Source organism: Hakea prostrata, chromosome 7 (assembly GCF_041222555.1).
Source record: "Hakea prostrata isolate BN-2017 chromosome 7, UWA_Hpros_2, whole genome shotgun sequence".
In the NCBI taxonomy this organism is placed as follows: Eukaryota; Viridiplantae; Streptophyta; class Magnoliopsida; order Proteales; family Proteaceae; genus Hakea; species Hakea prostrata.
This window is the reverse complement of record NC_142606.1, coordinates 21157148-21184319: the sequence shown is the minus strand read 5'-3', so window position 1 is coordinate 21184319 and position 27172 is coordinate 21157148. Positions and strand designations below refer to the sequence as shown.

The window sequence follows — 27172 nt, the reverse complement described above, 5'->3', positions numbered from 1 at the left end:
ATTAAGATTTGGCATTGCATTGCATATTGCATAATAAGAAGAAGACATAAACTTTTCCATTTATCATGGTCCGATAGAGAATTGAATGGGTTGATAAAGCTGTGTAACGCGCGCAGCCACGTAATGGTGTGGATCAATCTTCATCCTTTCCTATTGGGAAAACCCATGATAACACTGGAGGGATCAACACACATATCATGGCTGTATAACGTGTGCAGGCCATGTAACGGCATGGGGCATCGTATTGTTTCCAAAAAAGATAAATAATCATTTTGTGTATTAGCATTATTGCATTATTTATTTCATTTCATTGTATTTTTTTTTTGTATTATTTCGATACATTATTTCAAACATGTCGATATCTTGCTGGATTTGATCTTGCTAAGTTTTTCGAAACTTACCCAATATTTTTCTCCAGATGGTGAATGTGTAGGGCATGACTTTGAAGAATTGGGTCGTGATACAGAAGAAGTCCATATTGCTGATGAACCTCATTCATATATTATTTGTTAAAGACATAAAATATATTTTTTTATCTATATTTAAATAATTATGTAACTGGTGTGAAATGTTCTACTTGATAAATGTAATAGTCGAACCCTTTTATTTTGGATATTTTAGAATAATGAAAATATTTTAGTTTATTACAATAGACTTCCGCTGCTTAAATATTCTAAATTCTTTGAGTTTAATTTCTGGTATATTTTATCACGATTGGTTCACTACCTAAGGAAAAACCGGTTCTTGGGTTAAGTATCGACCTAATTTCCCATATTGGGAATCGGGGCGTTACAGATAATCCAACTGGTCTTTGTACCGATAGATTTTAAGTTTCATGTTGTAAGATTTTGAGTTTATTAGAAATGAAAGGGTTAGGATTCTGTGTTCTGAAGGGTTAGGAATCTCTTGTGCGTGTTTAATCATCTGAAAACACCATTTCAACTGTACATCTCCATTTCCTGCAATTTAAGAGCTTAAAAGCACTAAATTTACGGTGCTAGTAGAGCTCCAATTTACACTTCTCCACCATTTCATCAATGACTATTATGAATGTGTTTCCTATACGAACAGAAAAACACAAGAAAAAGGACCAAGTTGACTTTCTTCAACATAAAGATTCTTTATCTTTCCTTTACCATTAAAACAAAAATGCTTCTTCCCACAGAGACAAAGAAAACTATCAGTCTCCCACTTTCCCACCCCAAGCAACCAAACACTCTACCATTTTGGGATTTAAGGAAAAAGTAAAAAATCTACACTCTTTTCAAGAATTTTCCCACCCATTTTTTCTCACCCCACCTTTATTCCAGCAAACAAAGGCAACCTGAGGGTTGGAGATGGGACCAGGTGAATAGATGATACAACAGAGGGAAACTTACAATTACTACGGAAACCATAATTGAACAAACAACAGTCAAAAAGGGCTCCAGCTGCAATGACACCATCAAACAAGATATGCAAGGCATTCAGTATCTCGCCATGATTTCCCTGAACAGTTTCTTGGGTGCTGCACTTGGAGAATGATAAAGGAATCAACTAAAGAACTAGGGCTGGATACAAAAAGAGATCAAAAGATAAATTTTCCAAAGAGAGATTCTTGTTCCAGCTTACCAGGCAAATTTGTGAACCTTTCATATTGTTCGTATGCCTGTCCAATGAACATCTCCACCCCTGAAACAATAATGGCACCAGACTCTTTTGCTTCTCTCAGGAGTCGTGTCATTTTTGGTGTGTAAACAGCATCAAAAACCAGGGAGTAAGAGCTCAGAGCTCGCTGCATTAACATATCATCCATTCACTTGTCTAGCCATTTTTCCCAGATGAACAGACCAATAGAGAAGCATGCAAAGTTAATGCTTGTACCATGACAAGCAAGGAACTTGCTCACAAAGTTTGCACAAGTTAGTTTTCTTTACTTTGATGCATCATACATCAGATAGGGTAATCCCATAATCCCGGCCAACCAATATCAGATAAGGGTTCTGTACCATTCCTTGTAAATGGTAAGACTGGTAGTGACACAGCCATTAGAAAAAACCAATTCCTGCCTAAATCTCTGAACCTATCTTTCAGCAAGCAGAATTTGGTAATGTTTGCATCTAAACTCTCTCCGTCATGCCTTTCACAACTTCTACTTTTCAGTTGGTTGCCCAATAAAATTGGTGGACCAGTCCACAACATCGAGTAATCATGAATTCATGATCAATGTTTCAAATTATACACAAGTATAAAAGTTTAAATGTTAGGTTTTTTATTAAAATCTACATTAAGTTTCAAAATTAGTCTTTGCATTTCTTTTATTTAATTGTTTTGTTAATGTGTGGGACCCATGAGGTAAGGTTGGTAATGAGGCACCCATGAGTAACGGAGGCCCTTCATAACCTTGGTTATGAGGCTCTTCATGACATTGATCATGGGTGTTAAAGGTCTTGATCATGATGATGAGGCGGGCTTACTTGTAGGAACTATTGACCTTCAATTCTCATTTCAACTTCATGATCATTCATGGTCATTACCATGAGTGGGGTTAAGGTTATTGAATGGATTAAATAGAGGTGAATATGAGAGTTACTTCTCCAAGTAGTGGGGAGGTTTGGTCAAGGTGATTTATTCACATTAATGGAGGAGGGACAAGCCCATTGATTCTCCCCCTTGTGAGGAGGTGAGTCATTGTGATTCAATGACCCAATTCATTGCCTTGAGAATCTCAAGGGGTGTAAGGTGTGGTTTGGGCCTATATAAACCCAACCCCTCCTTGCATGTGGTGTGTAATAGAGACACTCCTCACACTTGCATTATTTGTTACTTATTTTAAAAGTTTCTTCCTTTGAATTTGTCTAAGTGTTGTGCTCTAGCCTTTGGCTCCTTGAAGGGACTAGAAGAATTACCTCATCTTCTAGTTGGAGGTTGCTTTATCTTGGAGGTAGAGGTGGGAAGAACCCTTGGTAGCAGGGTGCATCAATTACCTTGAAGACAACACTCAAGGTGTGATTCAACCTCATTCATCGGTGGTTCGTTCAATCGCAACATCAAGCTCTCCGGCTAAGGATCTTCATCTTTCAATTGTATTGCAATTTCATTATTGTGTTTTGTGGAATTTGTAATACAATTACCCCAACATTAAATAAGTAAAAAAGTCTATAAAACAGTAGTTGGATGCATTTAAGTGGAGTGCATAGTGGAGGACACACTAGCTTATTCACCCAAATGCCATCCCCCACCCCTTACCACCCTTTTATGTGCTTGCATAAATTAACCCAGGATTTTCTCATATACTTAATATAGAAGAAACATGACTACAGAATATCTGTATTGCTAACATAGCCCAAGAAAACTGTGAATTATGCAGAATGCGGAAAAGAGTAGTCCAGAAACAAACCTTGGGTATGGGTGTCAAATCTACTTTCAGAATATCCGTATTGCTAACTAGCCCAAGAAAACTGTGAAGTATGAAGAATACGGAAAAGAGTAGTCCAGAAACAAACCTTGGGTATGGGTGTCAAATCTACTTTTGGCTGCATTCCAATAGACGTTGTATTTGCAAGAACCATCCCATTCTCTGGACTGAAATCTTCTAATTCAGCTATAGATATAGCTTGTCCTCCAATCAGCTCGGCTATTTCTTTAGCTCGCTCTTGTAATCAAGAGAGAAGAACAGATCACTCACAGATGATAAATGAAGTCAACATTCAATAGAAATATGCAGCCCTGTCACCATCATGGTAGAAACCTGGGGGGATTTTATTCTTAGGCTTCATGCATTTTGTGTCTCGACTACTTGGTTGAAGAGCCCGACCATGAGTTGACAAGGTCAAACCAGATCACTATATAATATACCAAACAAGCTATGGCACGTTGGTTAGTATCATTCTCTCTTTTTCTAGAAGGCCTTGATTTTAACTCTTCTTGATCACAAAAAAATAATTATTCTCTGATTGGCCAAACTCCAAGTAAAAGGGTATGGCTATTTGGGTAGTTTTGGTTGAGACAAGTGTATCCTGCCAAACAGGTCAAAGTGGGTTTTACAGCAATGATGTGTTACATGATAGTTCAGTGGAGATTAAACAAAGACATCTATAAAATAAACATTGAACATACGACACAGACAGACAAATTTAAAACCAAAAATAGAAGTTGGAATAATTTATATAGGTGAAACTATTGACCAACAATTGAAATTTAAAAACAACTTTCCAAAAACTTACTCAAGGACTCAAGGTTGGTGTCTATGAAGAACTTCTCTCTCACTCTTCCCGCCCCCCAAAGAAAATAACCAGTCTTCAACAACCCACAGAAAAACAAAATGGAAAACAAAAAAAGCCAGCAAAAAGAAGGAACTCACTGTGACGTGTTTCAAGTTTTAACACAAGGATCAACATATTACAAAATTTCAAGAAAAAGCGTGGCATAATATTAAATATCATAACCACTAATGCCTTGTTTTCCATGCTTTTTTATTTGCCCCCTATAAAATACTTCCAAAGAAATTACAGAGCATATCATACAACACTGAAATACAAACACCAAAAAACAGGGATTTGTATTATGATTTTGTTTTTTGGAATGAATTTAAGCTTCATATGGTCAGGTAGCAGTAGCACTAGGTTTCTGAGCATGCAAATTCCACTTAAAAGGTCAAAAGAATATTCAAAGCATGATGAGAGATATTAATATAAAAAAAAATGGAAGGAACTGTAAAGAGTATATTACGTTATTTTTTTCTCACGAGTTCTTGTACATTATACTTCTCAAAAATTCATTATAATTTCTTTTATTTAAATTTTTTTTTTTTGCATCTACTTCTAGTCCGAAAAAAGGGCATAGATTTGATTCTAAGTGGGGTCCTTGGATAGCAAGTAAAATCACATGTGATGATATATCAAGGGTTCACTTTCCCCCGGCTTCATAGTAAAGCCTGCAAGTCTGGATTATGGATTTACAGTGATAAATCTCTGAGTCAAAGACTAAAGATGCAATTAAATATGCGAAGCTGGGAAAAGAAGGAAAATTTTCTAATGAATTCTCACTTGGTATCAGGCATTCTGAATTTTATAGTACCTATTTACCCCCCCCCCCCCACCAAAAAAAATAAAATAATAATAATAATCGTACCTAAAGTCCGATTAGCAATTACCACTCTTGCTCCTTTCTCCTTTGCACCATAAGCAAGAGCCTTACCAGCACCACCAGCTCCAATGACTACAAACAATTTACCAGCTAAGGGTGAACCACTTGAGTTGTTTGTAGTATGAGAACCTGTAGAGGGAAGATTAGATCCCCAGGCACCTTTAAGCAATATGCTCCATATATAATCCTCCAATAGCATGTAAAACATAAAAAGAAATAATAATAAATAAATAAAACCTCTTAATGCATCCTCTATGGCAGTAATTGCACCAACATAGTCTGTGTTGTAACCAATTAGCTTTCCATCGCTTGGGCTCCTAATAATGCAATTAACAGCTCCAATAGCCTGAAAGGATTTGTCAGCATAACAAATAAATCAGATCTGACATCTGAAAGATAGTAAACTCCCCTACAAGATTTAAAAAAAAAATAAAAAAATCTAAATGTCTAGATGATCAAATGATCAATCATCTGTTCAAATTACCTTGGCAACAGGATCAACCTCATCGCAGCGTTTAAGTGCATCTTCTTTGTGAGGAATTGTACAGCTGCGCAATTAAATAATGGGGAGAAGAAAGTATTAGTACTCATCTTCACAGAAATGATTTCTTTTTGAAATTGCATCCTCCCAGAAACTAAAAAGAAAACCATGAAGCAAATCTATTCTATTAAACATAAACATAGAATACCCAGTAACCAGCAAAACCATAAAAGAAAATTAATAGAAAGAAATAATGAACCCTTCCCATCAAACATTATCATGACAAAAACAAGAGAGATTACAAATAGTGACTTTTATTTAGAGAGCAGCAGTAGCACTTCAATTAATCATCTAAGCTACATTTAAGTTGCTCTAAGGAACATGAGGGGATTAGACCTGAATCCTGCAAAATCAGAGGACGAGAAGACGTCGAAAAATTTCCCAACATCATCAATCAATAATGGAACATAAATTCCATTAAAACCAACTGCTTTAAATGCTTCATTATAAATAATAGGTGATTTGCTGTGCCCCACAGGATTGCCAATAATTCCAAATACTTTTGTGTCAGGTCCCAACTGTCTGAAATTGTACATAGTCAACAGATCCTTGAGTGTTGGTTGCCCAGGAGCAGAAACAATTCCTGCCTCAATTGTACCAAAAGTGAGATATCCACCGAATTTTGGGGAGAGTAATCGTGATATCAAACCCCTTTCGCCCATAACCAGCCCAATTATTGGAACCTGAAATTTCATTTCGTGCGTCATTCGCAAAGTGATAAAATTATGGCATAGAGCATCTAAATTCATAATGAATTCTCAGAAGCACAAAAATCAAAAGTTTCATTTCTTTTCCCCCATAAATATTTTAGTAAAGCTCCAAGGAGAGGTTCTTGTTCTAAGATCATAAAGAACTGATACTATATTTAGTACTAAGTACTTACTTGGGAATGGGCAGTTATTTGGAACATGCGTTCAACATCCGTGATATCCAAGGCAGTTGTAGCAATTTTTACTATGTCAGCTCCAGTAGCTTGAATACTAGCTACAAGGTTTGCAATATCTTCAACTGATGGAGTATTTTGATAGTTGTGGGATGAGACAATGACTTTGAAATTTTCAGGTTTCCTTCCAGAGATAGAACTTAGGAATTCATGAGCAACCTTCATTTGTGAAAATCAGAGTTATGATAACTTGACATTTGGAATTTCCAAAGCATATTTCCATACAAGAACTACTCATCCAAAGATCATTGGCAAATGAATAGCAGTTATTGTGAGATTTAACTACTTTTACAAACATTCACTCACAATTTTCAATACAGTAATATTCATTGCTCATATATTTAAACAAGTGGACAATTCGAAAGAATAAGTGCTTCTATGGAATGAAAAAGGAATGGAGAGGATCATGTATGCACACTTGGGTGGCCACCATAGCCAACTTCTTGGTTCTAGTGGCAGGATCAATGAAATTAGCCACTGAAGAAGAAAAGTTGAGGGGAAGAGGATTGTGTGCAAGGGAAAGAAAGAGGGGGGGGGGGGGGGGACATGGAATCCAGATTGATCCACAGGTTAATGCTGCACATGTTAGACCACAATAAGTTGTTCTAAAGTTAGTTCCTTATAGGTCTTCAATAAAATGTTATAACTTGATACAAAATACAATTCCAAAGATCCACTTCTCAAGACTACACTTCATGTAAACTATGAAAAATCAAAAAGTAATGTATGACGAGATGCTAGATTGTCCTCATCTTCTAAGGATGATTTAGCCTTAGCTTTAAACAGCTATTGCCCTGCCCTTGATACTGGTTTTCTTGGCACATTTCAAGGTTCAGAGGAGAGGGATAGGTCATTGTGGTAGTAGAGGCAAAGACACAAAGTACATCAATGTGACCAAGGCATATATCAATAGACTTGCTGTGCAAAGTTCTGGAGAATTTGATAGACATTTGCAGAGTTACCCATCCTGTCAAAAAACTCTCTAATTTCCGACAGAGCAAAAATATGTCAAAACAAAAACAACAAAATACAGCAAATTGCCGTTTCCTTTTGTATCTACTCTAAGGAAGTCAGAGACTATACGGGAGTGGAAGAACAAGAAATGTAAACAAGCAAATGCCCACTAGCACTGAAAGATGGTGCCGTCAATCCCCTCTCCCCCAATTTCCAAAACAAAAAAAGGATGCCGTTTGAAGATCGAAATTATTTGAGCCATGTAAATGAGAAGGTAACCTCAAGCTCAACATCAATGTAATCAGCCCCCAGTTCCATGGCCAGCCTAAGTGCATCCAATCTTCGTGCTTCATCCCCTTCATACTGACCACCTTCCCATTTAGGTCTGCAAAAGAAATTAAATTAAAGCTTAGATGTAAGATTCTGCTACATGAAGATTTTCAAATGTGAATTCCTCCTTCAGATTGGAAGAAATACACTTTGCCTTGATTGATCAAATAACATGAGAAGAAATCAATTGAACATCAGTAACATCAAAGGAAGGCAAGCCTCTCAAGCATCACGGTATGACTTGTCAAAGCAGAGTGAATGTCATCATTTGAAAGATTGGAACATTGAAGAATTATTCGAGATATGGAGCTGATTCACTAGACTATTTCTGGGGGGGAAAAGCAACACTACAATAAAATATACCTCCAGAACGCATACTGATGTCTGTACACTGTTAAAGACATTAATTGTTGTCTTATTGAAACTTAGCCCAGGTTAATTTTTGGTAACAACCCATGGGTCTGTCTAATTTTCATGTTTCTACATCTACTGTTTTCATTGCTTTAACACTGTTGTATTGGAATAAAATAACAAGAGCCAAGGATTCAAAGTACCAAAGTTTTTAATATTTTCAAGATCACTGACAAAATAGAATGCACAGTGCAATGCAATCAAATTGATGTTAAAGTAAAAGAAAAACCAAAATTAAATGTGATTACATCACCTTGCTAAGAGCCATGAACACTAAACTGAATTTGTTAATATCTGACAAATAGATCTCTGATTTACTAATGAGGAAAAGTCATCAGCCCTTCATTCTCCACAGGAGAGCATTGTCTAATGGCTCAACTGCAACCCCTCAATGTGTAACCAGTTACATAAGATACTTGAGAAATCATTAAGATTCTTGTTTCTTTCATATGATTAAATGATGGGATCAAAATCTCCAGGGTCATTCACTTCAACTGGCAAGCCACTACCAACTGAGCAATTGGGTGTTCACCCAAAAAAAAAGAAAGAAAAAAACCCTTCACTTATAGGTTTAAAATAAAGTCACTGGTGCAATTAGTTTTGTTATACTGCCTAGTAAAACTGATTTAAGGAATTCACATAGTTTTCAAATTGAAATTGGGGATTCTAAAACCAAATGCAAGAACAGAAACAAGGGAGTTCGAACCACAAAAATAGAACTCAATATGGTGTGTAAATTCGTCTACGCACTGAAGCAACCAGTGTTGCCCCGGTGATTAGTTATCAAAATTTCAGCAGGCTCATCAGCCTAGTGGTCGTTCTGATAAAAATTTTGGGTCCTGCAGACAGACACCGTCTACTGAATATAAACAAACGCAACCTAAAATTTTCTCATGGTAAAAGGCATTCAAAATTGCCAATTCCAAATCCCTTTCAACATTTCGCAATTCAGTAACTAGTATATGACAGAGTTAGAGATTCGCAGAAACAGAAAACCCACAGAAGAACAATCCAATATATTAGCTGCACCTGTAAGTGATGAGAGTAGGCAAAGGAGAGTGCTTGATGAGAATTTGAAGATCTTGGGGAGGATTGAAGTCATTAAGATAATCCAATCGAACCTCAACAAGGTCAGCACCAGCGTCTTTGGCCTTACCAATCTCACTCAGCATCTTATCGACAGATTGCCCCATTATAGGCGCACATAACAAAGTGGGTTTCTTCCCCACTCCTCCACGCCCACTCATTTGAAGATGATCGGTAGAACCCACCTGTGGTTCACAACAAAAACTACGATTAACCAGAGATAAAGCCGATAAATTGGAAGGAGACGACATACTATGCTTTTTTTTTTCAGTAGAGAAACGAAATTCTATGCCAGAAGGCCCATGACTGAACAGAAGTGTTACCGAAATGCTCCGTCAGATTTCAATTTCAGCAAAGCTTTGGCGAATAAGAAAGATGGAGAGCTTAGTTTGAATTGCAGTTGCTAGTTAATACTTAATATAGCACTGCTCCGAACTACGAAGCACCAGATAGTCGGTGATCGCACCGGGCTCACCGTCTGGCAATTCTGAGTTCATCACTGACGCTCATATATAACGGGACCGGATTGGCACCTAACCTGTAGGGAATAGGTGTGTAGGTAAACGACGTGTAAGGAACTTTTTCTGTTTTCTTCAATTTTTAATAGGTTGGTGAGTTAGTGAAAATCATTAAAAGGTAAAAGGCTTTTAACACAAAAATTAATTTTTTAGGCAAAGGAAAGGAAAATTACTAAAGGATCCTCCTTTTAGAAATAACAGCAGAACATCTAAAAGTTAGAATTAGACTTGTAAATGGATACTGAACTTCACCTCTGGATTCACATTCGTATTCATTTAAGGGTGTTCGTATTAGAAATTTTTCTTACCAGAAAAATATCCATATCTGTGCACTAAGCAACCGGATTTGAATTCGGATAATTGTTTATCGGATCGGATAATATTCAAATAAAAATTTATCTGCATAGACTAAAGTATTCAACATTTTTTTCTCTGAAAAATGATGATAATCAGATTCGGAAACCGGAAACCGGTAATCGGGAATTCGATAATCTGAAATCCGAAATTATCCATTTAAAGCAAAGTATTAAACACTTTTCACTACAAAAGGGGCTAATAATCGGATTCGGAAACCGGTACTCAGTAATTGGAAATCGAAAAAAAAATGATAATCACCAATCAATAATTGGATAATTTATCGGATCGAATTATTATCGAAATCTTGATAATGTTCTGAATTCAAATTCGGATGCCTTTTCTAAATTGCTACCTGATTTGGATTCGGATTTAGATACTAGTGTATCTGAGCCGAATCCAATACGTTTACAGGTTTAAGAAGAACTCCACTAGTATTTTGAAATCCTTATAGACAGAGGCCACTTTTTCTAAGAGAGTGTGTAGGATTTAGCCATATTGTACTTTGTGGGTCTATATAATTATAGTTTGATTGTATTTGCAATTAGAACATATGACGAGTTACTCGTAAACAGATAGAATTGTAATTGTATGGGATTCAAGATTTCTCTACAAATAGTCTTGTGGGATAACAAGTATGGTGACGGAGGGCAAGAAAATGACAACATTTTAGGTTTTTTATGAAATAAAGAAATCGTCTTCCATCATGTGAACACAGGCAATTTTGTTGAACTATGTAAAATTTATTAAGGTTGTGAATGTGATTCACTTGTGTTCTTCTTTGTAGTTGTGCATCCATTCTCAACAATGGACATCTCCACTGATAGAACGAGCAACGTAGCTGAAGTAACTTAGTTTATTTTTATCTTTTTAGGTAAATAAAAATTTATATTAGATGCTCTTTGTTAGGTCATTTATGCATTCCATGAACTTTCTTTTTTAATAAGAAAAAAATAATATATCTCCCACACAGATTCTTTCTTGGCTTCTTTCCTCACCATGTGGTCCTCCGGTTGGTGGAATATAAGGTAGAAAAATCATATCCCTCTCACTCTTTTTGTTTCTTTCTTTTTCTCCTCACCTATTAGTTTGATGCAGGAGAATGGAAGTTGTCATTACGTGGAGAACCCATCCAGTGGTTGGTATTTGAATTTATTTTATTACTTGTTGGAGATTTGAAATTTCCATATCTGTTACCTAACTCCCATTCTACCACACTGAAGGCTCTGGGTGAGAGAATTCCTGCAGAAAGAGCAGAGTGCAGAGAGTTCACCTGAGGCACTCGAGGTTTCCATTTACTAATTAATCATTTTGGATCATCGTACCTATTACAATGAGAACCTTGAAACATAGGAGAACATTTTCAATTCATAGTAAAAATGAATCTCATCAGTAAGCAGAGAGGGATAGGAATCCAAACATGATCTCTTTATTGCTGTCTGCTGTATGTGATTATAGAGGTTCTCAAACATAATGGAAATCCACTAGAATACACAACTGTGTACATTGAGAATCCAGACACACACACACACACAAGAAGAAAAAAAAAGAAGAAGAGAAATGACAAGCAAGCTACATGATACATGCAGAAATTTTATTTTCATGAGTTTATATCTGTTCCACCAAAAACAGAAAATCAGACTAAATTGCGTTGGCACCAGAAGTCAGAATTTTTCCAAAATAGTCTCTCGCATGAACTCTTCTGGTGCTGCAAACATATATGAAACAACAACAACTTAAATGTGTATCACATAAGTTTGGAGACAGAATAAAATTGTTGTAGTCAGCTGCATGTGACATTCGATCTGCCTGGATCAAGATTTTTGTCCATGTAAAACAGAACATGGTCATCAACCTCAACTAAACATATAGCTATCATATGGAATGAATGAGCTTTTCTTTTATGCTATAGTTGATAGTTTGGACGGGCGGCAGAGCCAAGATTTAACATCCGCGGCAGGGAGGGGGGGGGATTCGGGTAGCGTCTCCTTTGAGTTTGAAGCTCACTGGCAAATCCCAGAAACTGGAGATTTGGAATTTCCAGATGGGTGACCATGTACTAGTTTTCCTAGATCAGCTTAAAGCAGGATATAAAATGCACAGAAAGGAAAAAGAATGACAATGCCAAACTAAAAGTACCTTCTCCATTGGTGAAGAGATTGAACTGGCTTACAGCCTGGCGGAGGAACATCTCAACACCACTCACAACTACAGCTCCAGCAGCTTCTGCTTCTTTCAACAATCGGGTTTTACGAGGGTTGTAAACTGAATCGAAGACAAGCCGGTAAACCCCAAGAGTATCCTAACATAGTAATCGTGGACAACATTAGAATTCAGACCAGAAGAATGTCATGGACTTTTTAAGAGGCATCATAAAGTTGAAAATTACCTCAGCCACAGGAATCCGATCTGTATTTGGGTGCATTCCTAAAGGTGTGGCATTTGCAAGGATTCCTCCTTTCTCTGGACGAAATTTAACTAAATCCTCAAAAGGCCGAGCTTCTCCTGAAACTGAGCGGGCAAGAGACCTTGCTCTCTCTTCTCAAACAGTAAAATCAAAGGTAGATAAGTCACCACAATTAACCTGCTTCCATTTCATTCTAAGAAGAGAAATTCCTCTTTATATACCACTATCAATGTCGAAGATAATAATCTGTGCTCCTCTACTTTTTGCACCAAATGCCAGTGCTCTTCCTGCACCGCCTGCACCAACAAGGACAAACTGTTTCCCAGAAAGGGGAGAAGTGAAAGATGCACCATTCTTGACTGTTCTTTCTGTGAGTTAGATAACAAACTTGTTAGTATGAAATATTACACTCTTCAGGGGCTCACTATCCCCTCACTATCCCCCTGAACCTAGATTGAAGCATGGGGATATCTTACAATACATGGAGTCCATTAATGCAGGCGACATATTCCCTGGCAAACTGGGATGTCTGCATAAATTATTAAATTTATATGGATGTGATTGGTCTGCAATCTTTCAATCCAAATCAATATTAAATTAAGATGCCTTTAAAATTAAGCTGTTAGTTACAAGTGCAGGCATTCTAGGGTAAATGAGATAATCAATCCAAGTAAAAAGTAGAATTACAAGAATTATGAGCCAAATTCATGATTTTGATGAGATGAATGATCACTTTCATTCCAACAAGTTATTTGGTTATGCATTTTGCAGCTTATGCCGCATAAGCAACTCAAGGAAACATTGGAGGTGCTGTATTGTTACAGAAAGTGTCCAAAGGATTTAAAAGATAAATAAGAATGACAATTTGGATAAAGACTTTGGTCTTTAGTACCTTCTAAAGCATCCTCAATTGCTGTTATTGCAGCCTCACAGTCTGTATTGTAACCAATCAGCTTCCCAGAATTAGGATTCCTTATAATAGTATTTACAGCCCCTATAGACTGAAACAGAATACCTAAGTCAGAAGCTAATATATATTTTTATACTTCCATCACTTCCATGTACCAGTGCATGCAATGAACATGATCACTGGTCTATCAGAAAATAAGTTCAAATCACGAACGTCACTGACAATCAACAAGAGATTGCATCAGTCTGTGGTGGCAAACTATACAATGTTGTAAGTTTGTAACAGCACTTAAGGGCTGCCCTGCAACAACCAATTCAAATTAAAAATATCTTAGAACTTTTTATTGCCTGGACAATCTGAACCTATTAGAAATTCAAAGAACTTCTCCATGCTTCTGTCGTTGGAAAATTCACATGAGCTCTGGCTGAACTTTTCCAGATTTCAAGATAAACCAAATTTTCAAGAACAAATCCAGATTGACACTAGAAGGCTGCTTATACAGTGACAAGAACATGATGTAAACAAACTTAACAAAATATACACAAGACTGAAAACTTCAGTTCAATTTTGAAATCCATCAACATGAATAAATAAATATCACCTCAGCAAGAGGATGGACTTCATCACAGCACTCAGTAATAGCTTCCTTGTATGGAATTCCTACACTACAGTTCATACAAACAAGGCAGAGAAAACATACTTCAGAAAAATTCACTTAGACATAGATTGGGTAATAGAGAAAGATAACAGTCAACTCTTTTTCATACACCAAATCATGAAAAACTGCCAATGAACACTAAGAACGATTTGACATACCTAAAACCTGCAAAATCAGGAGATGAATAGGCCCTAAAGAATTCCTTCAGGTCATCAACAAGCATTGGGACATATATCCCATTGTATCCTGCATGTCTGAAGGCAGGATTATGTAGAAGTGGGCCTTTGCTGTGCCCTACTGGTTTTGAGATAAGCCCAAACACCTTTGTATTTGCATTTACATACTCAAGTTTATAAGCTTGTCTGAGGTTGTCCAAAGTGGGTAGTCCAGCTATTGAATTGTTTCGCATGGATCCATACACTAAAAAGCCCCCGAACTTAGGACTAAGTAGATGACTAATAAGGCCTCGATCACCGGTAGAATATGCAATCAATGGAACCTGTGTAGAAATAGAAAGGAAATGTTAACCATCAGGTAATAACCTAGAAAATAGATTATCTTCATCTTTGATTTTCCTTTTTCTTTTTCCATTCAGAGCATTCATTTTGCAGTTATTGTATGAACGGGAAGACAATAATTATCAGATGGTTCTTTCTCCTGGCTTCTGTTACTAGCAGTGCACCTTCTATTTTATGAAATGAAATTGCTAATCTTAACATGCTTTCATTGGTATTAATAAGCAAAGAAAGAGAGAAAAAAAAATCCTATTCTTTATTTTATTATACAGTAAGTTTATCATTTAACAGCATAACAATGTAGAAAAACCTATGAAATTGATACCTTGGAATGGGAAAGCAAATGAAAAATCATTGCTAGTTCCGTAATATTACTTGCATGTGTGACAACTTTGATGACATCTGCTCCAGTCGAGTGCATCTTTGAAACAAGATTGCTGAGGTCTTCTTTTGGAGTGTGGTCACCCACATGATATGATACAATTATTTTACCAATAGAATGCTTGTTTAATTTTGAATACACCATCACATCAGATGCAACCTGAAATGTGATGCAACATGTGTCAAAGAAGATTGAGGACCTAACTGCACGTTTAAGCCAAAGAGCATAATTTCTATAAATTGATATTGAACTTATTCTCCCTTGTAACAAACTCCAGGGTCTAGATAGATAATGGACTCCAATTTTATTACAGTATCACTGAATGATCTGGAGACAAGTGGCACAAGAATTCAGAAAATATGTATATTTTGAAGATTGAAAATGTAATAAGTCCAATATCACTGTTTTACGTCCTGCCACAACTCATTTATTTAGCTGCACTAGTCAGAAATTTCTAAAATGAAAACAACAGAAGTTCTTGACATACTCTGCAATTGTCTATAGAAGCATTCTTAAGTAGAAGTAGGGTTTCCAACTTACGTGTGCATCCAACACAGCAAATGCTGCCAAAAATTGCAATTGTGTTGACAAATATAGAAATCCCAGGTGCATAGGATCGGCTAAACAATCAAACATTACTATGATATGCTAAATTCTTGAACAGCTAAGAAAGGAGAAGTTGAAAAGCCAAGAAAAATGTGGAATTCATCAAAACAAGAAACGAACATGCTTCTGAGACATACCATCCTGCTAATTACAACATTAGACTCTTCCTATCTTTTGAAATGAGATTAATATGTAAGACCACGTGAGCTCTGAATAAAATGATAGTGTTTCCAAAACTTTTATAAGGTAAAGCTACTGAAGTATGACTTAAACTCAACTCAACAGAGCATCATCCATCTAAATGGAGATAATACCACGGTGTCCTGTTTTGTCATTCAGTTGCATCAGTAAATTTTGTTGTCAACCCAAAGCCATTCATAATTTTACTGACTTCTTTGGCTCATCCCAAGTCATTTCCCCTAGTGACCCATGGTATTCTTAACTCCTGTAATCTGGTTCTACCTGTAGAGCTCATGTCAGAAGGAGTATCTACTGAAATAGCTCTACGAGACTATGACCAGCACATCTGCACTTCCCTAAGAATAAACTAGAAAACACATCTACCATTGCACATTAATCAGATACGTATGTGATGATACACTCAAGAATAACTAATGTTGATACCTTGAGCTCCACATCAATATAATCGGCTCCCAAGTCCACAGCTAACTTCAGTGTGTCCAGTCTCTCTTGTTCATCACCCTCATACTGACCACCTTCCCATTTTGGTCTGGAACAATATGGAAAGATTAGATTTGAAAAAACAGAGAATTAACCTGAACTTTGTAAGTAACATGGAGGAAAAGAAGCACCAAGTCACCCATTTCAATGAAAAATGCATCACAGAAAGATACCATTTGCCAGTTCCCCATACAAAGGCTGAATCTACTTGGGGTTACTTTTGAATGTTCTCCAAAAAATTAGAGCACTGTTGTACCACTAGCATGTAGTTATCAATAATTTCTCTTCTCATAGGTGTTAAAACGATATACCAAGACAACCAGCTTACCTCATGAACAATGATAATCATAAAAGTTTACTTCTGAAAGGATACAATTTTATGAAAAAGTGAAATATAGATTACAGTAGAGGTTGAATCAAGGCTGGAAAATCTGCTTTTGAAAACAAATTCCTACATTATCACTCGACCTTCAGTTTCACTTAAAGCTACAGACTGATTGATTACTCTTCCCTCTTCCTCGTTTCCCTCTGCAAATATGGCAAACCATTTTACTAAATTACTTCTGTAAACAGATTGCTTGATATTTTGCAACTAAGCAGAATATAGAGCAACCAGTAGGGATTCAATGGTACAGTACTAATCTTCTTGTGATTGCTAAGCTAGATTCAATACCAGACGTTGATATCAGGAGAGTGACAATTCTTGGAAATCTTAGAACTAAAGGAAGGGTACATTGCATAAGCGCATCAGAACACCAGGAAGTAATAAGAAATTTCAGGGAAACAGAACAGAGAACACAGATGAGTTCGAAAAGTCATGTACCTATAGACAATGATGACCGGCAATGGCTTGTCTCTAAGGAGTATTTCAAGGTCTTGGAGAGGAGTGAAGTTTTGAATGTAGTCCAATCTGATCTCGACCAGGTCGGCACCTTGCGATTTCGCCTCACTCATCAGAAACATCATTTCCTCCATGGATGTACCCATTAAAGGCACACAAACCAAAATCGAATTTTCCCCTGTTCCACAACTACCCATTTGAAATTGAAGAACGAAATATCGAAAACCAAATCAAAATATGAAGAGACAGAGTCACTCAATGAGCCTGCAGGAGTGCAGCAGTTATAATGAAAAATAAATAAAAGGAAACGATCGTTCGTTCTATCTATACCAGAACAAAAAGCATGAGAAACTGTAGTAGGTGGCCTAGCGAGAAACGAAGTGGTTGATTCCATGCATGTAGTTGCAGTTCACTGTCTGGATTTTGTCTCGTTGCGTCAAGTTGATCCAGAGACGTAAAAGATCATCTAATATCGAAAGCGAGCTTCCTCAGGTGGCCACACTCATTCCACAGGGGGCGTTTGGCCGGTGTCAAGTAATTTTCCCATTTGAGTACAGCAGATGTGACGTGGAGTCCAGATCCAAATTCTGTGAAACGACAAAAATAGAAGGCTGCGTTTGGCTGTGAGGAGATGGCCCTAAATAAAAATAGAACGCCACGATAGGATTGCCACGATATCCTATTGTCAAATGGAATTCATTTTTCCAAAAAATTATAGAAAATGAAATTCCTTGCAAACAATGACAAGATTTTTTCCGAACCCGGCTAAAGATTGGCGTTGGAATCCAAGACTTCCGGCAGACTAATTAATACTGAAATTATGTTTTTTTATTTTTTATTTTTTTAAGCTGAGTTTCATTTGAACCAGCTTGCGCGCAGCTTGATTACACCTTCAAAGGGGAGATGCTGTCTGCAAGGTCGAACCCACAACCTCTCCATTAGACAACCCTGTATTGACAATACTGAAATTAAGTTGCGTTAGTATAATAAATTATGTCTAGGTCACAAAATAATTAATACATTCATAAAATGATTAAGGCTCTTTTTGGCATCAATTCTCATTCTCTATTGTGCCTATTTAAAATAAATAAGTACAAGAATTCATTATTGGTCAAGAATGAAAAATGGTTTGGTGAATTTTATCGAAAATAAATTATGAAATAGAAAATAAGTTTGGCGTCAAGATAAAAAATTGTTAAAAATGATAGTAAACAAGTGAGAAAAGAAGAAAAAAGTATGGTTGTTATAAAAGAATGTGTATTGACTATTTTACCCTCATCTTACTTAGAGAACTTTAAGTAAACTTACACAAATGAAGATAATGAAATTCTCATCATAATCCATAATGGACAAAAAGTTCATTATGAATTTTGGAAGTTTTTCTATTATTTTAAATAAAAATAAAATTCAGAATAGATGCCAAACAATTTAAAATAATGAAAATTTCTCATAATTGACAATGAGAATTGATACCAAAAAGAGCCTAAAATACCAACTCTACCCATATCATCCGTAAAACTCTTTTATATTCACATTTGTTTTCTGAGCTGCATCAAGTAATTTATAAGTTAGAGTAAAGTTTTTCATAATATGTAATCTAGCTTGGGTAACAAATTCATGCAATTCCTTCTTACTTTCTTGTGTTCTCCAAGTTCAAACTTTCAATTGCAAGTGCAACCCGAAGATAAATTAGAACGAGAATTTTACATGATTTTTTTTAATGTTTTTATTAATTGCTTCGTAGAAATCTATTTATTTAGGGTTGAATCCATGGTTGCAGAGTGACTTCTGACAAGGAAAATGTTAGGTAGTGCCGTAGTGGTGATAGTATTGTTTTTAAAATTTTTTTTGGTTGGGCAATCATCAATATCCTACAAAATTCCCTCACAAAGGCACATTGGAAAGTATACCCAATGGTTGCAGACATTCTACACCTCAAAGAATCATTTGAGTCTATCTCGTTCAGACTTTTACTGTTTCATTTGTTAGGTGTAGATTGTTTACTGTTTCATTTGTTAGGTGTAGATTGTAGTAGAGGTTTTTATTTTTAGTATTATCTTTTCTTTCTTATCAATAATATCCTAGCACAGTAGATGAGTGTGAGGGTATAGATAGAAGAGGTATTTTAGTTTTTTTTTTTTTTTTTTTTTTTTTTTTTCTTTTCTTTTGGTACAAAATGGCTTAATATGAGGATTGGGATATTAATATGCCTTAGCAAGAGCGAACCCACGACCTCTTCACTAATAGGTGTTGGTTTCACCATTAGAACAACTCTACATTAGATGCTTAAGAACAAAACTAACACCTCTCAAATGCAATTAGATGCTTTAGGACTTAGACATAGTTGATAAGGGGACACAAAATTAGTTTATGTTTTGCTAAGAGGACCTATGCGTAAAAAAATCTAACACATAAAATAGACGGGGTGTCAATAAAACCTTGTTGACTTAGTCCAACCCAAACACGTCTTAAGCCTGGTCCGGTTTCAATTCGATTTTTTCAACTTGAAAGATGGGCTTGGGTCACAAAATAATGAGCTTTGATAGGGTTGGATCAGGTTCGGGTTTAGCCCTTGGGCCAGCCTAAGCCAACCTATGTTAGTTATGTTTAATTAAAGTTATATTTAAATGTTATTTAATACCATAATGGTATATCAAGGTAGCGTTGTTTAGTTGGAAAAAAATACACAGCTTGCAATAAAGAGGTCAAGTGTTCGATTTTTATTTGGTGGCAATAATATTATCTATTTGTTTCTCACTAAATATTTGTATCAAGGTTTGGGTTAATCAGGACCAACCCAATCTTATCAGAGTTAATAACAGTGGGCCAGGTTGGGTTGGACTCTGTTAAGGCCGGGTTAGGATTGTAGATTTTCAAACCTTGATAGGGTTGGGCTTGGATTTCAATTTTAGGCTCTTGCTTACCGTTAGGGTTCAAGGCCGGCCCCACCCAACCCTCTCGTAGAACCTCTAAAAATAAAAGGCCCAAAATGAGCTATTAAAATAAATTTTAAAAAAAATCGGGTGAGAACATAGCCCTCAGCCTTAGGGGAGCCCTGCTCGTATTTCTTTAGTCTTACTACCTCTAAGATAAAAAGTTACCATTATAAGAAAAATTAAATTTAAAAACCAAAATTCATACTCTCAATATTTGATTATATTTCTTTTTTTGTTAGTACTCTCAAGATTTTAATTAGAATAATATTATTAAGGTAAGTGTTTTTTTTTTGCTGAGGTTCATCCGGGGCATCTTGCACGCACTTGTGATTACATTATTAGGGGGGAGATGCTGTTTGCAAGGGTCAAACCCACGACTTCTCCACTGAGAAGAATGAATCTCTACCACTTTACCAACCCTGCATTGGCAGTTGTATTAATTGCTCAGTTATTTAAAAAAAAATTAGCGTATTAATTAGGTAAGTCAGCAAAAAATAAAAAAAATAAAAAAAGAGTCTTTTAAATACAATGAATTTCCACAAAAAATATTTTAATTAGAATGATATTCTCTTTTGTATTTCCCATTCTACCTCCCAAAAAAGAGTTTTATCATTCTCATTATCACTTTCCCATGGCTTACCATAATCTTATAATCAAAATAGTGGAGCTGGGCCAACGCAGAGCTTTTCTAGTGGTTGAAACCAACACGTCTTAGTGAAAAAGTCATGGGTTCGACTCTCACTGAGGCATATTAATATCTCCATCCCTCGGCTTAATAAATGCCCTTTGTACTAAAAAAAAAATAATGAAGCTGAAGAACTTTTATCGTGTTTGGAGGGAGATGGGAGATAGCTCCATAAAATTGATATGATGGGGGTACCTACCTTGAGAAATAGCAGTCATGGTCATGGAGCTAAGAACTCATTAACACAAATTCCTCCAATCCTCGGCAAAGGAACCAAACTTGCCTTTGTAAAGCTACAACTTTTCATGTCATGTTAAGAAATTCAATTCTTGTATAGATTTGTTGGTTGGGTTCCTATCATCTGTCCAAATGTCTCATTAAGTCACTATTATCTCTTTTTGGGTCAAAAGTCACTATCATCTTACATCTTTCGTGAAAGTATCATACTATCATCCGCGTTGTTAGGAATGATGCCCATGAAAAGGAATACTACCTTTTTTCCTATTTGATTGTTCTTTTCATGTTATATTTCGATTCAAGAAATACAAATATCTTTTGAGTTGGTTAAAAGATGAATTGAGCTAGTTTTAAATCTGTTGGTTGCACAAGAATGAACTGTGAGAGTGAGCCGTCTCTAAAGACGGGAAGCCACCTCGAACGGTTAAGTCAAATTTAGGATCACAAAAGACCTCATAGTGAGGGGTTTAGAACTCAAAGGATATTCAATGCCTTAGAGTAATTGCATGAGAGTAAATGCTATTGTTTTTCTCACCTGACCTGCCTTTTATCTTCCATTTGTTACCTTTATACTGAGAAGTCATTATGCTTTTGTGGAGAAGAATCCCCTGCTCTCTCAGATTAGCATATACTCTATGAAAATATACTCTATGAAGAGTCCAGACTGAGTGTAGCACTTGGCTTGCTAGATAAGTCTGAATTCTAAATCTTTTTCAATAGGCCATGAATGTATCATAGCTGGCACAAGATATTATCCAAAATATCCGTTGATTCGACATGCAATTAATGCAAATTAATGTTTTTGGCAATTGATATTAAGTTCTCGAGATTTGAGAATTGCGCATTAAATGATGCACTGTCACGTCCAACTCTTTTCAAAGAAGTGACATCTCCACCGGCGTTTTTCCTACTTTTATTCCGCTAAGTGCCAATGTTTTATGTGGCACTTTGGGTAGAACTAGTCTTCTTCGAAATGTGGCTTTCTGGGATGAATCTAGCTGTTCATCCTTGTCTTTCCCTGATGGGTCCAATAATAAAATCAATAGTACCAAAAGGTTTACCCTGATTCATGGGTTCACCCAAATTAGGTGTAACACCCATGGAACGCAATATTGCTGAAATTCGTCGAAATAAATTTGGTGGCTGCCTATGGTGGAGATCTGGCCACGTCTACAAAAGAAAATCCAACGGTGTGGAATTAAAAGTCTGGGTATAATTATAAATGTGATTTTTTATTTTTACATTAAAGGGTTTTGAAAGTTTGTAAATTTACAAAATGAAGCCCTCATTCTACCCAACTCCAACGTCTTTTCTCTCGTCTCTGGCGACTGAAATCATCTTGCAACAGAGCCCTAAAAACAACGACCTTCCAAGGTTTCTTTATCCACCACTTTCATGGCGTAAAAACCGCTCCCTTCCCAAGGTTGCCACTCCCAATAGTACGAACAAGCTTGAAATCTTTGTTGTTTAACCCTTCTTTTCGGCCAAAGGAAGCAAAACGTATAGCTTCCCAGGCAGAATCAGACGACCTGAGAGGCTTCAAGTTGAGATTCTCTGGAGACCGAGATGACTTCCTCGCTGGGATTTCAAGAGCATCCAATGAAAGGCGATAAAAACTACTGCTATTTTCGCTAGCCATCAAGCTCTGGCTAGAAGAGTTTCAAAACCGATCTCACTGTCCGACTCCGGTAAAAATCTAACATTTTCGGGACGACCACAGCTTGAAAACTTCAAACACGTTTATAAATTCTGAAAACACTATAAGTACATAGCATTTCCCAAAATTTATTTGATAAACAATCAGACAAAACAGAGGATATTCTAAGTAGAAAGGCTAGACAACGAGAGAATCAGCGAAAACGAACCAAAGGACTTTTATAAACAGAGGATAACACTGGATTTTATTGTTTCCTCCGCTCGTTCTCGAACCAGATACAAAGCAATCAGGAAAACCCCAAAAGATTGTGTTAGCAAAAGAAGGGCAAAAGCCAAAAGAAAAGACTAGGATTCTTCAAAAGAAGCGAACAACAAACCAATCTCAATTTGTTCTTTCTTTCTCGCATGCTTTTTCAGTTTTCCCCATTTGAAACCGCTTCGGAAGTGTGGAAAAACAAGAGCTAGCAGATAAACCGATTCAAGAAAATAGAAACCCAGATTATTAATCAAACATCAGTAGAGCATGCCTTGAATTACACGCTCAAATTTGCACCAATGGCGGCCCATTCACTGCTATGATAAGAACCCTTCTCAAAACCCTTTCGTCCTTTGGTGCTGTTTTGAAATCATTGGCCAATTGATAGGGTTTTTTCTTTCTTTCTTTTCATGTTGCAGATTAGCGTGGGTTCGACAGTTTCCATTTCACTTGCTTCAGCTTCTAGACACATACCGCAGTTGAAGGCTATTAACCCCTACGAAATGCTTCGCGCGAAATGTTCCGCACCGACTAAATTTACGGACTTTCATGTAAAACTAAAAATTACATTTACAATTAAACCCTTGATTTTTAATCCCACACCGTTGCATTTTCTTTTATAGCCGTGGCAAGACCTCCACCATCAGCAGCGGCTGCCGCAAATAAAAATCCAGTAAAATCAACAATTTTTATCGGCAAAGTTTCTCTCTGAGTTTGCCTGGTTCGACCAAGTGCAAATTGACGAAATTTACCGAAATTTAGCACCTTGGTAACACCCATAAAAGCATTATTATAAATTAAAAAAAAATTAGAGGAAGTTATCAAAGATTGACAATTTGGAACATTTGCATGACCATTTGAAGAGCCAGTCACATATCTGATCTGTTCTACACGAAAATAAAAAGAGAAAATCTCAAATTAATGCCACTCTTTGAGTCACTCAACTTATCAGTCAAACTTGCATTCTACTTGGCGTTGCTTAGAAGCTCGTTGCAAAGGGGAACACTATATATGTATATACTGCAAACAAATCAGAGACATCGAACAAAACAAAACCGGTTATGCCATGACAGAGATTTAACAACGTTTACACTCGCCACACCAAACACTCAAAATAGTTAGAAGTTAGAACTATCAATCTGACATCAACTATTCTTCTCATTCCATCACTACGAGAGTACTACTATATCAAGTTCCACATAAATTAATGCAGTCTATAACAACCCTCTAATGTAATTTATTGTAATATTCTAGGAGCCAGTGTGATGACTGGTGAGAAATGTGGTGATCAACTGATTCACCTGATCTGGGAATTGTTCCTGAACGAAATGGGTTCCTTCAGCCAAGAAGGTGATCTCCAAATCAGGGACATATTCATTAACCTTTCCACTTGATATGTAGTCATTAATCCCTGGGAATTTGAGAAAGTAATCCTTCCCTCCCATGATGAGCAGCACTGGAACTTCGATTTTTGGGTTAGTTATAGTTGGAGCCCCTTTATGAAGTGACCTACATATATGATAAACACCATTAATATATTTTACCACAAGTACTAGAGATTGATTTCTGCTCATTCTGGATTCAAAATTAAGGCTATCAGGGATTTTAGGGGGGGGGGGGGGGTCACCTGTATGGAACTTGTAATGGAGCAACGAGCCCTGATTTTTCATACAATGTTGCATAGGCCTGGAGATCATCTTCTGTGAACCAAGCAGGTAGAGGAGTAGATGAATCCACCATGTCCATGATTTCTTGACCTGTCTCTGCAATTGGAATTTCGTTTCTGGAGAAGAGAATATATATGTTCCGAATTACTGTTTTAATGTCAAAACGGCCAAAATCTGCCTCAGCTCTTCCAGGTTTCTAGAATCAATACGAAAAATAAAAACACAAAATTTAGAAGAAAACTAGGGTTGAAATTAACAAACTTGGTGAAGATAGATTACTGCAATACCTTCCATCTGTTAATGTAGAAACCCTCTGGTAGACTACCAAATCCACCGGGTTTAGGCAGGAAAAAGGGCACGCCCAATGATACGATTCCTGAAACCCTTTGTGGATGGAGCAGAGCAAACAAATAGACTGGCCAAGCTCCAAAGTCTTTCCCAACAAAGAAAGCCTGGTTGACCATGAAATGCATAGAACAGAAAAACAGAAATGACTGAATAAATAATGGTAATCAAGACAAAAATTAAGCTACAAACTGCAGATCAAAGGAATGGACCTTGGGAATTTCAAAGAAATCAAGAATCGCCAGTAGGTCAGTGACGAAGTCAGTGAAGGATGCTTTTTCCAGTTCAGTTGGATGTTCGGACAATCCATAACCTCTCAGATCAGGTGCTAGGGCACGGAATCCAGCTTTTGCTACTGCGATCATCTGGTGCCGCCATGAATACCATATTTCTGGAAATCCATGCACGAACACCACTACAGAAGGACCTGTTCCGATCTCAGCGACGTGAAGCTTTAGTCCTCCTGAGTCTACGCTCTTTTGCTGAATCTGATCCATCTGATAAAACTGAAGAGAAAACAGAGAGAGAAGAGGTGAAAGAGAAGGGAGAAGAGGCTCCGATTTAAATAAAGGCAAATGATCTGGCCTCTGTGATTTCCATTAAAAGGAGAATAAAATAGTAGGCTATAGCGAGTTCATATTCCTACAAAAATCTGTCTTTGTGTTTCTGTTTTCTTTTCCATTGTATTGATTTGTTATCAGTATTGGATGTGCAGGCAATAATTCATAATGGATTAACGTACACGCTAGAAGAAAGTGAACATTGGATCCTGGAGAAAGAATTTGTTTTTAGGTATTGGTCTTTACTGCTTGGCTACATTTGATTGCTAAGAAAGAGAAATAAGAAACGTTCTAGAAAAAAGAATCTTGCAATCTATTCTCTATTATCATATCTCCACTGATAGTCATCTATTCTTTATTTTGCAGATCGTTAGATCAGAAATTTCTCGAAATTGAATATCGGCTGTTGAATTTCAACGGTCAAGATCGACATTTCGACTGAAATTTTCATCGGACGGCCCATAGTGTGTGGCTTTATGGTCCTACACATTTAGTACGCAAGACCCAAGCAAGACCCAAAACAAACCAGTTTCATAAGATTTGAATTGGTCTGTATGAGGGCTATTGACTTATTGTACTCTAAATAGGTTGGGATTTCAAGAACCTTAGGTCTGATTTGATCATGCTTGACGATGCACATTGACGTGGCAAACTCTCATCTCTCGTCGGAGGACACTCGTTGGGAGATATTTTTTGAAATGAAAATCCAACTCGCTTGTTATAGCCCGATTGATCTCCCTCCTTGGTTTAATTTTTTTAAATTTTTTTATAAATATATCTTGAACCTATTGGGGCCCATAAGTCGTCCAAGGGAGGTGGGAAGGGGGAAAAGCCGAAGGTTAGGGTGCAAATGGACCATATTCGGATCATATAGGATAAATACCATATCTACATCCTATTATATTCAGACGGATTTGGATAATATCATACTGGTTTTTTGAATGAATTCAGTCGGATTTAGATGATAATGATAATTAAATAGTTATTTTCTTAAGTAGATTCTTTTAAATGGGTATGAATACATATTAAATACAAGTTTTCGACTACCTGTTTACATTTTTATCATTTTATTTGTGAGGGCTAGGTTTAAATTTAAGAATTTAACAACTTTGGTAACTATTTTAGTAGAAAATCTAGAAAAATAGTCACATATCATGAGTAAAAGATTTATAAAAATAAGAAAAAAATTTTAAATAAGTAACTTAATTGGATAATTTTATCGGATAAGAATCGGTTAAGAAAGGGGTAATACTATATCCGCATCTTATTAGTAATTGGACGGATTCGAATAAATCTAAATTGATGCAAATGCAAATGCGAAAGTAGATTTCGGTTATCCATTTACACCCCTAACGAAGGTGACTTCCGGTTCGGTATTTGCACTCCCGATCCGGAACCCCGAGTGACAACTACAAGGCTGTTTTAGATGTAACTTAATCATATAATTATCTAACGGTTAAAGTAATGTGTTGAACCAAAAAAAAAAAAAAAAAACAAAAGGATTAAAATTTATTACCTTTAGATATGTTGCGGCTTATATACATCATCTGCACACATGAGTGACCA

At 36.5% G+C, this 27172-nt stretch overlaps 3 protein-coding genes across 4 annotated transcripts; all 3 read right to left on the bottom strand.

The window, feature by feature from the left end:
* Positions 1-897: 897 nt before the first annotated feature.
* Positions 898-9935, bottom strand: LOC149010485 (bifunctional 3-dehydroquinate dehydratase/shikimate dehydrogenase, chloroplastic-like). The gene is made up of 11 exons (XM_089161080.1): positions 9716-9935; positions 9336-9577; positions 7845-7950; positions 6552-6770; positions 6005-6351; positions 5612-5675; positions 5365-5473; positions 5113-5256; positions 3486-3634; positions 1612-1774; positions 898-1507 (listed from the first exon to the last, which is right to left on the bottom strand). Exons 2-11 carry the CDS (start codon positions 9551-9553, stop codon positions 1467-1469), a joined length of 1560 nt encoding a protein of 519 aa, XP_089017206.1. The 5' UTR covers positions 9554-9577; positions 9716-9935; the 3' UTR covers positions 898-1466.
* Positions 9936-11654: 1719 nt separating this feature from the next.
* LOC149010484 (bifunctional 3-dehydroquinate dehydratase/shikimate dehydrogenase, chloroplastic-like) lies at positions 11655-17778 on the bottom strand. Of its 2 annotated transcripts, XM_089163137.1 has the most exons (11): positions 17595-17778; positions 17247-17442; positions 16367-16472; positions 15080-15295; positions 14398-14738; positions 14183-14246; positions 13564-13672; positions 12893-13039; positions 12654-12802; positions 12404-12566; positions 11655-11972 (listed from the first exon to the last, which is right to left on the bottom strand). In XM_089163137.1, the coding sequence occupies exons 1-11, from the start codon at positions 17656-17658 to the stop codon at positions 11929-11931; spliced, it is 1599 nt and encodes a 532-aa protein (XP_089019263.1). In that variant the 5' UTR covers positions 17659-17778; the 3' UTR covers positions 11655-11928. The 2 variants fall into 2 exon arrangements, with proteins under 2 accessions (XP_089019263.1, XP_089019264.1); XM_089163138.1 differs by lacking the exon at positions 17595-17778 and having other exon boundaries at positions 17247-17586.
* Positions 17779-23852: 6074 nt separating this feature from the next.
* Positions 23853-25878, bottom strand: LOC149010483 (epoxide hydrolase 3-like). Its single transcript, XM_089162219.1, has 4 exons — positions 25259-25878; positions 24989-25153; positions 24662-24897; positions 23853-24543 (listed from the first exon to the last, which is right to left on the bottom strand). Exons 1-4 carry the CDS (start codon positions 25541-25543, stop codon positions 24285-24287), a joined length of 945 nt encoding a protein of 314 aa, XP_089018345.1. The 5' UTR covers positions 25544-25878; the 3' UTR covers positions 23853-24284.
* Positions 25879-27172: the final 1294 nt, after the last annotated feature.

Coding starts and splice junctions, on each gene's coding strand:
- LOC149010485 (XM_089161080.1), bottom strand. CDS start 9,553: ATGAGTGGGCGTGGAGGAGTGGGGAAGAAACCCACTTTGTTATGTGCG. Junction 5,676..6,004: donor TCTGATTTTGCAGGATTCAG/GTCTAATCCCCT, acceptor TTAATTGCGCAG/CTGTACAATTCCTCACAAAG. Junction 1,508..1,611: donor AAGGTTCACAAATTTGCCTG/GTAAGCTGGAAC, acceptor CTCCAAGTGCAG/CACCCAAGAAACTGTTCAGG.
- LOC149010484 (XM_089163137.1), bottom strand. CDS start 17,658: ATGGAATCAACCACTTCGTTTCTCGCTAGGCCACCTACTACAGTTTCT. Junction 16,473..17,246: donor CCGGTCATCATTGTCTATAG/GTACATGACTTT, acceptor ATATTGTTCCAG/ACCAAAATGGGAAGGTGGTC. Junction 12,803..12,892: donor TATCTTCGACATTGATAGTG/GTATATAAAGAG, acceptor CTGTTTGAGAAG/AGAGAGCAAGGTCTCTTGCC.
- LOC149010483 (XM_089162219.1), bottom strand. CDS start 25,543: ATGGATCAGATTCAGCAAAAGAGCGTAGACTCAGGAGGACTAAAGCTT. Junction 25,154..25,258: donor ATTTCTTTGAAATTCCCAAG/GTCCATTCCTTT, acceptor ATGGTCAACCAG/GCTTTCTTTGTTGGGAAAGA. Junction 24,544..24,661: donor CCATTACAAGTTCCATACAG/GTGACCCCCCCC, acceptor TCATATATGTAG/GTCACTTCATAAAGGGGCTC.